Source organism: Buteo buteo, chromosome 11 (genome assembly GCF_964188355.1).
Source record: "Buteo buteo chromosome 11, bButBut1.hap1.1, whole genome shotgun sequence".
NCBI classification, from domain to species: domain Eukaryota; kingdom Metazoa; phylum Chordata; class Aves; order Accipitriformes; family Accipitridae; genus Buteo; species Buteo buteo.
This window is the reverse complement of record NC_134181.1, coordinates 27,423,310-27,440,691: the sequence shown is the minus strand read 5'-3', so window position 1 is coordinate 27,440,691 and position 17,382 is coordinate 27,423,310. Positions and strand designations below refer to the sequence as shown.

The 17,382-nt window shown below is 57.3% G+C and overlaps 2 protein-coding genes across 3 annotated transcripts; both read right to left on the bottom strand.

The window, feature by feature from the left end:
* Window positions 1–1,161: 1,161 nt before the first annotated feature.
* Window positions 1,162–4,565, bottom strand: MCL1 (MCL1 apoptosis regulator, BCL2 family member). The gene is made up of 3 exons (XM_075041075.1): window positions 3,955–4,565; window positions 1,780–2,027; window positions 1,162–1,282 (listed from the first exon to the last, which is right to left on the bottom strand). Exons 1-3 carry the CDS (start codon window positions 4,526–4,528, stop codon window positions 1,166–1,168), a joined length of 939 nt encoding a protein of 312 aa, XP_074897176.1. The 5' UTR covers window positions 4,529–4,565; the 3' UTR covers window positions 1,162–1,165.
* A 4,659-nt stretch (window positions 4,566–9,224) lies between these two features.
* ENSA (endosulfine alpha) lies at window positions 9,225–16,972 on the bottom strand. 2 transcript variants are annotated; one of them, XM_075041073.1, is made up of 3 exons: window positions 16,787–16,972; window positions 13,448–13,573; window positions 9,225–11,480 (listed from the first exon to the last, which is right to left on the bottom strand). In XM_075041073.1, exons 1-3 carry the CDS (start codon window positions 16,841–16,843, stop codon window positions 11,310–11,312), a joined length of 354 nt encoding a protein of 117 aa, XP_074897174.1. In that variant the 5' UTR covers window positions 16,844–16,972; the 3' UTR covers window positions 9,225–11,309. The 2 variants fall into 2 exon arrangements, with proteins under 2 accessions (XP_074897174.1, XP_074897175.1); XM_075041074.1 differs by lacking the exon at window positions 16,787–16,972 and adding an exon at window positions 16,592–16,680.
* Between the last annotated feature and the right edge of the window lie 410 nt (window positions 16,973–17,382).

Below are 17,382 nucleotides of genomic sequence, written 5' to 3'. Positions count from 1 at the left end.
TCAACTGTTGCCAGCAAGCCATGGTTCACAATGAGAGTCCACCAGGCCACTAATCCTTGTTATGCTCCCTTGCAATGTTGCTCAAGTACATCAGAGAAAGGCTCAATTGGAGTCAAGGCAGGAAAAGGCTTCGCCACAAAAATGCTACTTCACATGAGGAATGAAGTGCAATGCATCCATAAGCAGTTCTACCACATTCAAAATTCCTCCTTTTTGTATCATTAGCTCTGTAAAAATGTACATATTCTACAGATTTATAGATATTTACAGGTTCTCTATAGCCTCCCCACCCCATGTGGGGTTTTACATACTTACAAATGCACTCCCTATTTTTAAACTGCCTGTGTGTGGTGAGTCGCATCAATGTAGCAGAGATCAGCCAGACAGGCCAATGCAGCCAAGCTGCAGCTGGCTGTGGTTACCACCTCAAGCCCCACCTCACCCATCCCCCCCACCCCACCCACCCCTCTGCCTGCTCAGTGACCTGGCTGAAGCCCTGCTGAGAAGGAAGGGGCTAAGCAGGGCTCCAGCACCCCATGTTCTGGCAGCAGGTCACGTCTTGGCTGCTGGCACAGCTCTACCAATTCCAGAGGGCAGATGCATGCAGAGCCAGCAGCAACCAAAGGCTCCCTTGCCAGCACACCTGGGTGTAGGCACAGGCTGACACAACACCCAGCATTCAATGCTTCTGCTCCAACAGAAAAGCCGCAAGTTCAGGCAGGACACCATCAGCAGAAGATGCTATTTCCAGAAACCCACAACCCTGAAACATCTGCTCCACACACAGCTGCCGTGCCAAGCCCAGGAGGCTTCAGTCCAGACAAGAGCTGCTGGTGCTCACTGGCTTGCTGCTAAGCAGATCGGTTCCCTCCCGGATAAAACTGAAGCAGTCCACTTCAGCTTTCTGTCATCATCCTCTTGAAGGAAGTAGAATATCAATTCTTCCACTTTCTGTTCCCAAAGCAATAAATCCTCATTGGTACCTGCAATCTGACCAGATCACACCTTCCTTCTTCAGAAAGGATTGCTCAGGGGATGCCTAGATATTTTCCTTCGGTCACTCAAGTCCAGCTTCATAAGCACTCACAGTAGGAAGTGATCAGCTTGCCAGCCCCAAACAGAGCCAGTCCACCCAGAGTTGTGTCCCTCTGCAGCATACCCTGGCTCACCGGATCATGTATGCCAAGCTTGCTCCTAGTCCAGCCACACCTGCAAACGCCATCAGTACATTTCTGATGCTGCCTTCTAGGTCCTCGACTCGAAAGAAGTCAACAAAGCCCTCCTAGAAGAAAGAAGGGAAAGTCATTTTTCTGCCAGCCACCCTTCTTTGACAGGAAGGCATGGAAAGCCTTTTTCCCTGGCAGAGTGGGCTGGGATACAGCCTGCTCAGCACATCCACTGTGGTGCAGTCCCTCAGACTCATTACAGCCACAGCTTGGCCCACAGAAGTGGCAATCAGGAGACAGCACCAAAGCAGCTGTGGACCAGCTTCAAGCAAGCTCAGCACACCAGGGATTGACTTGGCTTTGGGAATGCTGCCCCCTCCATGCTGGGCAGGGGCACATTTTTAGGTTAAGACTGCTTCAGGCAGCTCATTGTAAGGAGCTCCTGAAACACCAGAACTCCAGCTAGACGTTTCAGACTGTGGTTTTAACTGGAGCAGTGAGTCATTTCTGTGCTTTGCTGACACACATGGTTGTCAGTGAGCAGGTCACAGAAATAGGAAAATACTGGATTGTTCTGAAAAGCTCGCAGTGTTTGGGATAGGCAGTGACTTACCCAGCCTCCCTGGCTCATTAGCCACTCGCGCTTAGATGAGACAAGTGCATCTGTGATGATCCCTGCCAGCGAGCTGATGCACCTCTCCTGGTTTATGCTTTTCAGGTGTTTCGCAACAAAGGCACCGAACGAGATGAGCGTCACCACTCGACCCCAGTTTGTTACTCCATCACTGAACACATGGGCAGCCACTTCACACACCGACTGCAGATCTTCCTCTTTCTGGATTTCCAGTTTCCGAAGCATTCCTGCAAGAGATGTTGGTTTAGAAGCAGGCATGCACACAATGCCAAATACCCCACAAGGCAACCAGTGAGAAGATGCAGCCCCCACACTCTAGGTCCAACAGCTGTTAAGAGTCACTACCAAGTGTCAGGGATGGAAAGCAAGTACCTGCCTGCTTCTGCAGAGCGCTTTGCTGCTCACACTCGCCTGGACCAGACAAAAAACAGCCCATAACCCATTTCTAGTTCCTTCCTCCCCACCTCGGGCACAGCTGCCGTCTCTGCGCACATCACACTCCCCTATCTCACAAGGGCTTTAAAGCCTCACCACGTCAGAACCACAGTACAGAAGTCATTTTGCAGCCTGACACAAGCCCTGCCCCTCAGCCAAAAACAAAGGACAGTCACCTACATCCAGGCAGGCATGTCACCTTTTTATTAATTGGGTTTTACTGACTGGAACAACAGAATTCCCCAGTTTGACCTGCAGTGCCCTCTCATGAATAAGCAAACAAGACAAGCCTTTATGAAACTGAAAGGCATTGCTTGTTGCTCAAACTAAGAGGAAGCCTTCCTGAAGCCCGTGCCTTTTCTGCACACATGAAGATAACCGTCCCTGCAGAAGTCTCAGATACCAACACCAGCTTGTGTTGGTATGAACATTCCTCCCAAGCACGGCTTGTTCAACAAGCACATCCATAAATTTGGCCAGGGTAACTGAACCCACAGTCTTAAGCATCAGCACAGCTAAGGACATGAGGAAGTACCTGAAGCCCTTTGCATTAAAAAAAAAAAAACCAAAACACCACACTCAAAACTGGAACATCCTCCTGCAAGAAAGGAGGCATTTCACCACTCGCCATCTCAGGAGAAGATGCAGACACTACCCTTCTGCGCCAGGCACCATCCTGATCTGGGATCAGATGTGGTGTGGTGCGCCAAAAGCAGTCCCAGCGTGAGCCCTGAGGCCAGGAGCTCAGTCCCGCCACCCCGACGACTCAGGCTAGACCCAAACCAGCTCATTTCTGAGCTACACAAAACCAGGTAAAATTGGTCAGTTCTCACTTCCAGTCCGTTCCCAGGACACTCTGCAGTGAGGACACCTGCTTATCCAAGCCCAGGCGCTGGGGTTCAAGTTTCTATGGCTATTCTAGGACTCATAAGAAGTAGGCAAAATACATTAGAATAGCTATAACCCGAACACATTGTCCAGGAGAATTTCTCCCCCCAAAACTCCCTTCCACCCGAGCCAGGGGCGTCAGAAGTTTAAACTCACAAGCTAATTAATCTTTGGACACTTGGGATTATTTGCATGTAGTCATGCTGAGCAAAGCAGGACGCGAGGAGGCACTGGGGCTAATCTGTAACTAGATTATCTCCTCTGCACACGTTACCAGCAGTTCTTCCACCTCCCATCGAACAAAGTTCAGTTTCATTTTTAATCACTTCTCAGCTGGTCTAACTCACTGGAAACCAGGGCCACAGCCCATCTCGTAAATGACCCGGCCAAGAGCTCAGGCATGCCCCCCCCCGCCCCCGCTCCCCTTGCTGGGGGGATGGGTTGGCGCAGAGGCCTTGCTCCAGCCCCAAGGGCCAGCTCCGGCCTAGGCCTCTCCCAGCCCCTACCATGCAGCAGCCTGCAGCCCACCTACCTTGAGGGCCCACACACACGGCAGAGGGACCACACATGGGGGCAGGATCTCCTAGGGACCCACATCCCTACACTCCCCTCTTCGAGGGGCAAGCCCCAAAACCCCCCAGGACCCCACCCTGGGAAGGGACAGGACCGGAGTCCGTAACTCGCCTCCAAAGGAGGGGAAGTGGGTCCCAGGCACCCCCGTGGCCTCAAGCACTCCTACCCGGGCAGGCCCACAGCAGGGCCTGAGGCGCCCCCACCCCACACGCCGCCCGTTCCCCACCCTCCGCTGGGGAGGAGCCGGCCGCCACCCACCCTGGAAGGCCAGCTCGTGTTTCTGCATGACGCCGTCGCCCACCCTCCGCAGCGTCTCCAGCGCCTTCTCCATCACGGCGTCGCCCGATCCGCCGGGCCGGCCGGGCCCGCCCAGCAGCCCCGGGAAAAGCTTCTTCACGGCGGGCTCGGCCTCGCCCGCCGCCTCCCGCAGGTAGCGGCTGATGAGCTCCAGCGAGTCCTGCCGCAGCCCATCGGGCGGCTCCGGCGGCCCGGGCGGCGTGCCGGGCAGCGAGTCCCCCGCCGGGCCGCGCTCGGCCTCCGGCTCGCAGCCGTCCAGCTCCTCCTCGGGGCTCCACAGCGCGCCCGGCCGCGCCGCGGGGGGCAGCGCCGCGCGGGGGGCTGCGCCGCAGCCGACCGGCGCGCGGGGGTGCTCGGGGCGACCGGCGGCGGCCCAGGCCCCCACGGAGCCGATCAGGGTCCCGGGTACCTCAGCGGCGGCGGGCGGCGGCGGCGGCGGGGCCGGCCCCCCTCCCGGCGAGGCGGGCGCCAGGGCCGGGCCGCCGCCGCAGTAGAGGTTGAAGCCGATGACGGCGTTCCGCTTCACGGCGAACATGGCGCCCGGTGCCCACCGACAGAGAGCTGCGCGGGCGTGAGCGTCGCCGCCGCTTATATGGCGGCGCTGACGAGAGCGTGGGGCGCGGCGGGGGCGGGGCGAGGCCGCGCCGGCGTTTCCGGCTCCGCTTCCGGCCCGCCCCCGCCGAGAGAACGCCACCATGGGAGTGCGGGCCACGCCTCGCCTGGCCGTGGCTTTTTGGGGTGAAAGAGGGCGAAAGAGCCGCCGCCTCCGCGGATAGGCGTCGTCCCCCCCCCCCCGCCGGGCCTCCTCTGGGCCTTGCTGTGGCCCCACGGCACCGACGTCCTGCCCCCGCCCCACAGCGGGTACCCTTCCCTTCCCCCTCGCCCCTGGTGCTGCCGGGCCCTGCTGTGGGCTCCCGGCCCTTCTTTGGTCCCGTGCAACACCCCCTTAGCAGTGCAGGGTACCTCTGTGCTGGTACTCCCCCCCCCCCAGTACCACCAGGCTCTGCCGTGTCCCCCCCCAGCACAGGGCACACAATCCGTGCAGCCTGCACCGTTTTCCAAGGGGCTGCACGTCCCTCCCATGACTCAACCCCTGTTTTCTTTTTTTTGCAACACAAAGCATCCCCTGGCAAGGCTGTGAGCATGCAGCCAGGAGGACTGAAGCCCTGGCACATGGCAGGAGCCAGGACACCCGTGCTGGTGTACACTGAAAGCGCTGCTTGGAAGTGGGGAGTGTGATGTGCTCTGGTGAGGCCCGCCCTGGAGTACTGCATCCAGCTCTGGGGGCCTCAGCACAGGAAAGACGTGGACCTGTTGGAGCAGGTCCAGAGGAGGCCACAAAAATGCTCAGAGGACTGGAACACCTCTCCTGCAAGGACAGGCTTAGAGAGTTGGGGTTGTTGAGCCTGGAGAAGAGAAGGCTCTGGGGAGACCTTGTGGCCTTTCGGTACTTAAAGTGGGCTTGTAAGAAAGATAGGGACAGACTTTAGTAGGGCTTGTTGCAATAGGAGAAGGGGTAATGGTTTTAAACTAAAAGAGGGCAGATTTAGATTAGATATAAAGAAGAAATATTTTACGCTGAGGGTGGTAAAACACCGGCACAGGTTGCCCAGAGAGGTTGTAGGTGCCCCAACCCTGGAAACATTCAAGGTCAGGCTAGACAGGGCTCTGAACAACCTGATTTAGTTGAAGATGTCCCTGCTCGTTGCAGGAGGGGTTGGATTAGATGACCTTTAAAGTTCCCTTCCAACCCAAACTATTCTATGATTCTATGTCACCTCCCACCTGCTCAGCATTTTAACTGGCTCTGTCTGGTTAAAGCCCTCTGTGACTTTGGCTTGCTTAGCTGGACATTCATGGGGAACTGCCCTGTTTCTTCCAGTCATCGGTGGGTTGCCTCACATCTCTCCTGTTACTTGAAACCTCCTTGCATCTGCCAGCTCTGTGAGGGCTGTGGGGTCACAAAGCAGGGCATCGCCCCATGCCCTTGGGGCTGCCAGCAGGATCCAGCGCAGGTTAGGTTGTGAAAGGGCTGGCGGGTGCCCTGGGGAGGCCAGACCTGCTCTGCCACAATCCATTGCCTGGGACACCCCGTGGGCACTTTGGCCAGTCTCAGCATTGTTGGGGCACAGGCTCTCAATTCCAGTCTTCCCTGGCCACAGGTCCCTCCTTCACCAACCTGGGACTGAGCGTGATGCCCTCAAAATATGCCCCGTTTTGGGCAAAACTTGGTTGGGGAAGAAGCCACAGGGACCTGTGCCAATGCAGGTAGATCAGGCACTCCCTGGAAAGGCAAATGCCACAGCTTTGCTCTGGGGTGGTGAGGAACAAAAGGTCTCCCAAGCACCCCTTTGCCAGACCCCTTGCCAGGGCTGTATCCCAGGGACTGTGCTCCACTCCATCCCCACCTCTCAGAAAGGCTGGGATGGAGAAAGACGCACAGGTACAGGAACAGCTGCTGTCCTGCAGAGCTCACACGTGGGGGATTTCCATCTGCGGCGCCAAGCACCAGTGCAGTTAGGCACATTTTGTGCCTAATCCGACCCAAGACACTGGAAATTGGGGTTTGGGGTCCCCAGAAATCACACCCCCAGTTACCATCTCTGAAGGCAGGAAAGGGTATCCTTGCAGGCCCTGATGGCAGATGGCACACAGGTGGCCAGGCTGGGAACACTAGGGATGCGTGCTGGGGCCTCTCTGCACCACTGTGGCATCCAAAGGCCACCAAAATACCTCATGGTAGCAGAGCCCTGGTCCCCACCTGGGAAGGTGACGTCAGCCCCAAGTCACCCAGCTGATGCGAGGCGCTGCAGCATCACCGAACTGAGACGTGACAAGAGCAAGACAGGGAACCCCAGATGTGGGGACAAAATGCTAGATGTGAGGAGAGAACACCAGCACATCTTCTCAAATGGGTCTTACTGCTCCAGGGAGGCAGTGAGGACATGGGGAGCTGCCACCATGAAGAAGCCCTGCTCTGGTCAGTGTTTTTGGAGACAGAAACTGCAGCAAACCCAAACCTCTGTCACCATCCTGAGCACCACCATGCACTGGTGGGAACAGCAAAGGAGGACGCTGCAGTGAGCACAGGGCACAGCCCTATCCCAAGTACCCTGAAGTGCTCTTGCCCCACGTCTTACAAGAAACAGGGGCATGCATCAACTCTGGGTGCCCCTTTACCCCCTTGCCAGCTCCTTTCCCAGCTGCCACCCCCACAAACCAGGGCAAGAGTGCGACTGGGTTGCACTGGGGTCCAGCAAGATGAAACCCAGCCCCCTCAAAATCTTTGCTGTGGCCCCAAGGAATGCGTCCTTGTTGGGAAGCAAATTCCTGGCACCAGTAGCAATAACAGAGGCGAGCTCGGCTTGATCCGGCAGCTTGGGGCAGCGCCCAGCACATACTTCCTCAGCAGCGCCAAGCTTTAAAGCACAAACACCAGCACATACTTGGCACCAGGCTGGAACAGCATGTCCCTGTGCAAACACCCGGCCCTGGCCCCCACTGTGATGTGGGCTTGAGGGCCTGCAAAATGGCCAACTGGGCCAGGGGGGAAGATGCAGCGCAGAGGCTTCAGGCGGCCCCAGGGAGGGTCAGTAGGTTCATTTGAACAGTGGCCCACACCGGTGACACCATCAGCTGGGCTGTTAAACTCTAGAAAGGAAAGGTATGATGTCAAGGCTGAAAATCCTGGATTTAAAGCCTCCAGGATGGCTGCCAGTGGGGACAGAGGGAGCCACAGTGGGAGGATGTCACTGTGAGGCAGCCCTGAGCCCTGGGGAGGGCACTGGGAGCCCCTGCCCCACAGCATGGGGGGGGGACGGACAGGGATTTGGTTTGAAGGCAGGAGGATAGAAACCACCTTCTCCTGTGCTCACCCCAAGTCTCTCAGCTGTGAGCCAAGGTGGCTGCTGGCCCCACTTAGCCCCTGTGGCTGTGCAATGGGATGGAACCCATGCCCCCCCAACCCCAGCCCACACATATCTGATAAACCCCATGACCCCATTGCTGGGTGATGTCCCCCATACACCCCACACCCACCCAACACACAAGGGTTAAACCGTGACCACCATACACACCCCAGAGCCCTACGTGTACCACATGACCCCATCCCTGGGGGACAGCCCATGGACAACCCATGGCCCAGCACACACCCCCATAGCTGGGGTTCAGCCCACACACACCCCACAGACCCCATCACCAGGGGACAGCCCTACAAACACCCCACAGCCCCACTGCCAGGGGTTGGCCCCCTGCACAGACCACAGCCCCATTGCTGGGGGTCAGCTCTCCATACACCCTATAGCTGGGGATGAACCCCATGTACACCCCATGGCTCCATTGCTGGGGGACAGCCCCACAGACACTCCACAGCCCCCACACAGCCCACAGAGAAGGGTACCACACTGCTCACATATCCAGGCTGGGGGAGGTGTTGCACAGCAGTAGCTGAAATGAGCCCTGAGGGAGGAGGAAGCAAGCAGGGGCTTTGAGCAATTTTCCCGAGGCTGTTGGGGTCTCTCCATATGCCCTCTCCCACCCAGGGCCCATCCCTGGGGTACAGGAGCATGGCCACACCTGCCTTCCCTGCCTCAACAAAACCCCACATGGGCTCAGTGAGCCCAAGCCCTCCCTCTGTGCCCCATCCCACCCCACAGCTGCACTTTGATGACCTTGCTCCAACCGCACAAGTCCCTCAGACACCCTGATAGTTGGTGCTAAACACCTTTCTTCCTGCTGGCTCACCTCAACAGCCCTGGGGGCATCAAGCCTCCCACCACTACCAGCCTCATTCTTGTGGTAATATTTTACAAGAAGCAGAGGATGAGAATGCGAATGCCTCCCAGATCGAGGGCAGTTCCCACTGCACCCCTTCCTGTACGAGGCAGGCAGCAGGGCAGACAGCATCATCACACCGTTGCTGCCTGCCTGGCTCTGGGGGCAGAATGCAAATAACCCTTCTCCATGGCTACTACCCTTGTAAATTGCTCTTCCTAGTTCTCATCCTATGTCCTGACAATCACTTCCCCCTCCTGCGCAAGCATGCCTGACATTTCAGAAAACCAGGGAAAGGTGTGGTTTGAAAGCTGTCCCCTCCCTCTTGCCCCTCTCAGCACAGGGGCAGCCCCCAAGCTGCAACACCCCTTTGCATTCTTCACTATTTCCTCTTTTAAAAAAAAAACAAACAAAAAAACCCCCACAAAACAACATAGCACTCTAAAAGAGAGGAGAGATGAACATGTAAAAAATTATATATATATTTATATATATGATTAATATCTATTTACAACATGGCTGGGACAGACAGCAGAACATCCAAGGAAGTTGCACAGCCACTGCCAGCACCACCCCGGCCAGGTCACACAGGGTCTGGAAAGGTGACAGAGACCAAAACACAGACCTGCGGTTACAAGTGGGCAGCCCCCAATCCTGCTACACTCCTTGCCCACTCCACAAAGAGAAAACTGTCCTCTGCAGTCACAGGGATGGCAACAGAGCCCCTTGCTCACTGTGCCGGGATGAGTGGAGCTGCAGCTGGCTTGCTCCAAACCACCTGAAGGCAAATGCAAGCATTTGAGCACACCCTTGGCAAACACTCTCCTGGGAAGCAACACCACATTCCTCACTCCGGCCAGCAGCAGGAAAGCATGATGAATGAAACAGGTTCTCAGGAAACCCTGAGTCAGCCAGCCAAGAATGCACATAAGGAAAGCTGTGCCCATGCAGAGCATCACCTGTTGCCTCCCTGCCTTGGTTTCTCCCCACCTGATGGGAATCCCTAAAAATAAAGAAAATAAATTAAAAAAAAAAGACATCCACTTGACTTCCTTTTACCCACATGCCTTCAAAACTAGGCCTAAACTGGGTAGGTTTAGCACTGCCCTAGCACAGGCATGCTGAGACCTTCCACTGCACAGGAGGGGAGTCTACTTCATCTCCACTGCATGAGGAGCGGACAGTACACACACCAAGCGTGCACATCATTCTGCAGGCTGCAGCCATCACTCCAACCTTTTGTTTTGGTTTTTTTTTGGTTTTTTGTTTTGGTTTTTTTTTTTGTTTGGGTGTTATTTTTCAGGCCTGGAACAAAGAAAAGGCAGGAATAAAAAAAAAGGAGAAAAAAGAAAGAAACCCCAGCTTGGGATGCCTGACACTGTCAACACAGGTTTGTCTCTACGCTCCTCTCTTCCTAATCTCTGCCTCCGGTGCTTTTTTCCCTTCCAGGGTGGTTATTCCCAGTCCTGCCTCTCTCCCTTCAGAGATCAGCTCTAACAGCTCACATCTGTCTCACAGGCTGCTGCTGGCCCCTGCTTTGCAAGCACAAAAGTCTGGGCATCAGGCATGGGCTGGATGCAATCAGACAGGGGTCTGCCTGCCCATTTGGCCGCTCTCCTGCGTGCCAAGCACCCTGCTGCTGGTGGGATTCAGCTCACCACCTTTGCTGCCTACCTGGCAGCCGGGAGAGGCACCATCTCTCACCCTGGCCAAGGCAGCCAGCATCACTGGCCAGAACTGACCAGGGAGACAGAAACTACCCACAAACCCTCTGGGGCAGCTGCGAGCCTCACACTGTGCCTTGCACTTGGATGCAGCTGTGGTGGGGCTATACCCCCAAAACAGCAAATGCCCCATCACAGCTCCAAGCCACAAGGACTGTTTCAAACACTGCCTGGCCTCTCTCCTGCAACTATCAGATGCATCGTCCCCTCCTGCGACCTCAGCTGCTTTGTGCAAGCAGGGGACAGATCCCAGGCAGCTCAGCCCAGCAACACAGCCATGTAATTTTTTTGCATATCAGCTAATTTCTTCACTTAGAAGCTCTAACACGCACACCCATTTAAACTTCCAGATCATGTATCACACCTTTTGCCCAGCCAGTTCTTCCCCTGCAGACACCCAACACCTGAAAAGCATTCACACACCACAGCTCTGAGCTCTCCTCCCCTACCGGTGCCAAGCAAACCGCAAGCAACTCCTCTGAGCACTTTCCTGCTTCTCCTGGGGCTGCTTGACTCTCCAGGCAAGGAGGCAGTGCATCAGTAGCTCTGCAAGCGAGGATGGTTTCAAACAGCATGAAAATTAAGGCAGCAAACTGACTTGCTAAAAGGAATGGCCCAATCAAATCTGCCTGTGCATCCCAGGCTACTGACACCTCTTGTTCGCCTCTCACTGAAACACAGTTTCAGTGTGCGTTTGCTGTAAATACTCAAATAACTATGTGGATTCTGGTGCTCCCATCCCTATGGTACAGTGAAGTTCAATCCATTTAGCCAAAACAAAAAAAGGAAATAGGAAAAAACCCAGCCTGTGAGCACAGGCTACCCTGCCAGCTTGCTGGTTACAAGCGAGGATTTTCTCTGCGGGAGGTCCTGTGGCGTGGGGATGTGGTCTCCTGTCACCAGGTTCTTGTCTGGCCCTGCACTTGGCAACTGCTTGTTCTTCATCTTTGCCTTGGCCATGTTGTAGTCACCAGAATCGAAGTATTTTTGCTGGAAGAGGGAGAGGTGTTTGAGTTACTCTGATTTGCAGGAGCGTAGGGTCACAGCAGAGATACAGACACCTGGCCACAAATATGATCCTTTAAGGAGCTGCTAGGGTTGCTCAAAACCAGGTCACAAAAACATTATGCAAGGGAAAATCCAAGCAAGGCAGCCTGGCCCAATTTAAAAGGCCTTTAGCACCCACCCACAAACCCAGAGTGACTCAGATCTGCCCCAGCTGGAAGAAGCTTTGCCCCACAGCAGCCACCTGTCTGACTCGAGACACCAGGGTGCGTTTTCCCCCTTTGACCCACAGCAGCCGCCTGTCTGACTCGAGACACCAGGGTGCGTTTTCCCCCTTTGACCCACAGCAGCCGCCTGTCTGACTCAAGACACCAGGGTGCATTTTCTCCCTTTGACCCACCTTTGAATGTTTGTAGCCTGTGAACTTTTGCTGCTTGGCGTGGCACTTGCTGAGTAAAGACTAGGTTTTTCCTGCCCTGCCCTTGTACCACACTCAGCATGACAGGGATTCAATCCCAGTCCAGAGACCCCCAGACAGCTGAACATAGGCACAGCCACGTCAGCAGATGCCTCCAGGCAGAGGCTCAGCTCCAGTAGGAAAGTCAGGAGACATTTGCCAATACAGTTTATTCTGGTTTGGTGAACAGATGAGCTGGTGTGACAGAGGCACGATTTTCTCCCCGGGGAGTACAGCCTGGCCAGTGCCAAGGCCTTCACTGGACTGCCCAGGCTCCCAGCAGCTGAAACAATGCAGGGAAATGGCTGCAAAGATGTGGCCAGAGGACACCTCCCTGCTGCACAGCACCACTGACCTAGGGTTCAAAGGGCATTTCATTCCCTTATCGCACACATCACCATGGGACTCTGTGCTCCTTCTCCCCCCACAGCGGTGTAGGAAAGGCTGAACACCAAAGCAGAGCTTATGCCGGTGCTACAGTCATGGCTTTGCTGGGCACAAGGAGCTCTTAAGAGCCCAGTTCCACCCTGATGCACTGTCAGGCCCCAATGAGCCCAGTCCTGACAAAAAGCCCTGCCCCGCTTCAGTGCCAAGCCATTAAACAACCCTCCTTTCTGTGCTTGTTTTAGGAGCTGGTACCTAAAATAACAGTCCCAGTGATCACATCAACAGTGAGAGCAAGCGCCCACGGCAGCTGCCCAGGCAGAGGAGACAGCTGTCATTACAAGCTGAAACGGAAGCAGCAGGACAGAGCCAAACCCCAAGCAGTGTGACCGGGAGACACCGTGTGTTCAGAGCTGGGGAAGGCACGCGGCCACTGGCTGCCAGCAACTCAAGAAGAATTTATGTTTTCTGCACCAGCTTCCACAAGGAGGAGAGCCAGCAGTGACAACCCAAGCATGCTACAGATGGCTCTCAGAGAGGGATTTAATTACATTTCCAGGGAGCACAGTCAGAATGTTGGCTTTTTACACTGGTGCCAGTGATGGAGATACAGCCAGCTGACTCACCGGCATTCTCAGTGCCTTTTGCACCAGCGAAGAAACCAGGCAAAGTGCAGACCAGAGAGAAAAACTCAGGCCTGCAGCATCTCAGTGGCCCACTGAACCCCAGGGAGCACAGCAGCAGGCAGGGGGGGTTTTATGCACTCACTTCACTCCTAGACCCCAGGTTTTGGGCCAGGGTGTGGAGGACAGGGTAGGATCCACCTCTGGGGGAGATACGCAGAGCAAAAGCAACCAAGAGGCTGCAGCTTTTGGGTTCTGAGCAGGCACTAGCCATTCTTGCTTGACCACAGCAGCCCTCACTGCTTCAGGCTTGTTCCCGCTGGGTGCCACATCCAGCACAGGCACTGAAAAGAGCCTGGCCCATGGGTTCAACAGACTTTTTGGCCTGGGGAATTTTGGTGTGATTCCTCTGGCCTGGTTGGAGCTTGGCTGCCTGTGCCATTGAGGGAGGAGAGAACGCGAATGAGCCATGGCTAAGAAATAAATACCCCTTTCTGCAGTCTCTTCATGAGGAAGTCGGAACCTCCAGGCTTCTGGCCTAGGTTGGGGTATTTGGCCTTCAGTTTTGCCTCTTCTGCTCTCTCAGGGGTGACGGTTTCCTTCTCTTGCATGTCCTGAAAAACAAAGAGGGGGGTGGAAAGCCTTTCAGCCCCATAGAAAAAAAGCACACCTGTGATGCTGTAACACAATATTCAGCAGCACGTCCAAACTCTGGCACCTGGCTTGCCGAGCAAGGTGTGGTCCCCTGGAAAACCCAGATGTACTCAGAGAACACCTTCCCAGCCAGAAAAGAGCTTTTACCTCCAGTACCTGTGGAAACAGGCAGAGACCCTCTCCCTGCCTCCTTCCCAGATGAAAGCCCCTACAGGCACTTGCGCTGACATTTGGCTTTGCAAATTGGGCTTAAAACATCACTGCAAATCGCTGCCGGACAAGCCTCTTCCCCGGACCAGCGACAGGTCAACCAGCATTGGCAAATGTCAGTCCAGAGCCGCCCTGCACAATGGGCTGTGGCAGTGCACTGTGGTGCTGGGAGGGCTCGGCCTTGCTGCACCCCGCTGCAGTACAGCTGAGATGGAAGAAGCCCTTCTCCCCCAAAACCAGTTTATCGGGAATGAAACCCGCACAGGCAGCAAAGCAGCATTTTAGCACCTTTTTCACAGCCACAGGAGTTTCAGGATGTTCTGGGAAGCCACCCAGCCCACTGGAAGCCTGGGACCGATTCCAGCATAATGTGCCAGGACCTGGTTGTCATCTGTCCCCTCTGCAGGAGCTTTGAGACACCCCCCCAACCCAGCTACTGAAGTAGCATCAGCTGAGCAACGAAGTGAGGGTTCCCAGTGCAGGGCTTGGGATCTGCTTCCCAACCACCAGCCTCTCTCCTCAGGGAGGCGCATTCTCCCCTCCAAGGAAGGGCTGCAAACCTGGGGACAGGAGCTTCAGTCTGGGGTGGGAAGGAATCAAGGTCCCAGCAGGGCCTGGAGAACCTCACCCCCGGCAAGGCCAAATTCTGGCGGTCCACTGGCCCAGCTCCAACGGGAACGTGTCACTGCTGGCCACCTCCACCAGCAGCCACCTGGGGCCAAGCCACTGCACGAGTGTGAGTCATTTTTTTTCCAGGATGCTGGCAAGGGGTGTTTTTCATCACTGCTCCTTTTCTAGCAGGGACGCTGCTGGCAGATTTGGCAGCAGCAGCAGCTCTGCTTCTGCCAGCCTGGCTGCACGGATGGATGCCATGTGCATCTTCTCCCCAGTGCTGAGGCCCTGAACTGCTCCCAGCCCACCAGAGATGGCGCGCTTCATGCAATAAGCGTGGCAGAATGCTGCCACCACGAGCCTGCGCCCCAACTGTGAAGTAGGAAAGCCCTTGGCATCGGATGGGACCAGCAAGCTGGAAGGATGCAGCTGGCAATCATGCAGGGTGGAGGTGGCTGGGGATGGGAGTCCCAGGCTCCCCAAGGACAAGGCACTGAAGCTCGGCCTGGTGGCATTAAGGAGATGTGCTCCTGTGCAATTTGACTGCCAGGACTTCCCTTCCCAGGTGGCCAAGAGCAAGCTGGAGCCCCCAAGCCCCCAGGTTGGAAAGCATTGCCGGCACTGCAAGACATTTCCAATGTGATCTTCCACTGGTGTAGACCCAGGGGAGCAGCTCTTCGCAGTGTGGCTGTGGCCCTGGGGACCAGCTCCCCGAGAAGCTGCAAGACAGCATATGCAAAGGCTGCCATAGAACAGCTCCTTGGCTGCATCTCAAAAAGACAAAGCAAACCTGAGTTAATGGCAGCCCCTGACAGTCAAAACTGGGACAACTGGAGCTGGGAGCAGCAGTGTGATGCGCAGGCTTGGTGCATCCCACCTGGAGCACCAATTGCACAGGCTCCTCCTTACACCCCCGTCCATGGGGGTCCCCAGGGATCGAAGGCGGGGGAAGGTGCTGAGGGTCTCGTCACGATCTTCAGCTTCTGCATGCTGCAGGGCTTTGCCCACACACATGGCCTGAAGGAGCCCGGCTCTTCTTACCCATCTCCATGACAGCTCCCAGGAATAAGAGCACACCACTTGGCCCTGCCACAGAGCCAGGCACCCCATCAGAAGGGTCGAGGCAGGTTTTGGCAGCAGAAGCCAAAGCTTTGCCCCCTGCAGCCCTTCCATCACCTCAGTTCTTCGTCTCCAAGCCTCGTTCCTCTCTGCCTGGCTGCAAACACCACTGGCTCCCATCACCGCATCTCTCCCGCATCGTCTGGCGTGCGCCACTGCACTCCAGTGCTCGCCCACCTCATAGGCACTGCTTCTTCTGTGGCACTCAGCAGAGCAAACGCCATGCCAGCATCCTTAACACCTGCCAGCAGATCATGGGGCCGCCCACAGCAGTGCTTCCCACCATGTCCCTCCACCACGGGAAAGCGCCCACCACCTTCTCTCGGTGCCTAGAAAGCAGTACAGCTACCTCCTTCCTATGCCCACCCCCAGAGCTAAATTAATGCCAGGGAAGTGGAAAAAGCTTCTCCCGCTGTGACGTCCGAGTGAGGCCACACTGGCCACAGCAGGATGGCTGAAGGTGGCCCTGGAGGGGTCCGACTGCCCCATGGGGGGCTCAGGCTCGCGCCCGGGGACGCAACAACCGCTTGGGCCGCCTGGAACCGCTGCCCAGCCCCGCTGTTTGACGCCAGCCCGGCTCCCCCCATACCTGCAGGCAGCTCTGTCCCACCAGGTCACCCGACAAGCCGCAGCCACGGCTCGTCACTCGTCCGCTCAGCCCCCGCGGTGGTCCCGGGGGGGAACCTGGGGGGGAGGGGGGCGCGCGGCTAAAGCCAACGACGGTTTGGGGGGGGGGGGGATGGGACTGCGGCACCCCGGCATGCCCCTGCGCGAAAGGACCTCACCCAGCTGCTGATGAGGCGGCCTCCCCCCCACCCGCAGCCGGGCCTGGCCCCTTGGCAGCGGGGCACAACCCCCGTACCCCCCAGCTCCTCTTCGCGCCCCAGCGCTCCCCAGGATCCTCCACCTCCCTCCCATCCGAATACTCCCCAGCACCCACAAGCCCCCTCTCATCCAGCGCTCCCCAGCACCCCCCATCCCACAGCCCCCTCCCACCAGTGCCCCCCACCCCCAGTATCGCACAAGACCCCACGCACCCCCCACGCCGCCATCGAAACCGAGCTATCCCACCAGGCCTGCCGGAAGTCCAACCCGCATCAGCTCCACAGCCAATGAGAGACTAGCATTCATCAGATAGACCACAGAACCAACCAATCCACGCACAGGACCGTGAAGAGCGACGTGCAGCCAAGCCAGTGGGAGCCGGCCGGGCCCGCCCCGGAGTTCCCTACCTGTTTCTCCTGCCCGCTCTCCTCCGCGCGGGCGCCGGTACCGAGCGTGGCTGCCATAGCGAGATGTGTGTGGGGTGTCCTCCGCGCTCCCTCCGCGCCCCGCGCTGCCTCCGCTCCGCCCAGCCCCGCGCTCTGCTCCAAAATGGCCGCCACCGCCCCCTAACGCCTCAGCTGCCTGACGGACAGGCGCGCTGCCCAATGGGCATGGGGAGGCGGCCGCGGTGACGTCATACCCGACAAACCAGCGCCCGCGAGGGCGGGGACAGCGACTGGGCGGGGCCGTCCTGGCTGGAGCGGCCACTGGCCAATGGGAAGTGAAGCAGCACCACGTGGGCGGGGCAGAGGGCCCGGGCCCGGCCCCGGCCCAGCGCGGCGCCGTCCGCGCGCGGGAGCGGGAGGCGGGGCCTGGGGCGCCCCCACGCGGCCCCAGCCCTCCCCCGCCTCCCGGGGAGTCGAGGCCGCCGCGCCCCCCCCCCCACACACCTCCCCCAACGTTGCCGGGGCTGGAGGAGCCGCCGGGGGGGTCCAGCACCCACCGCAGCGCGAAACCACCCGTGCAGGGCCCGGGAGGCGGGGGGCGTGGGGGTGGCGCGGCT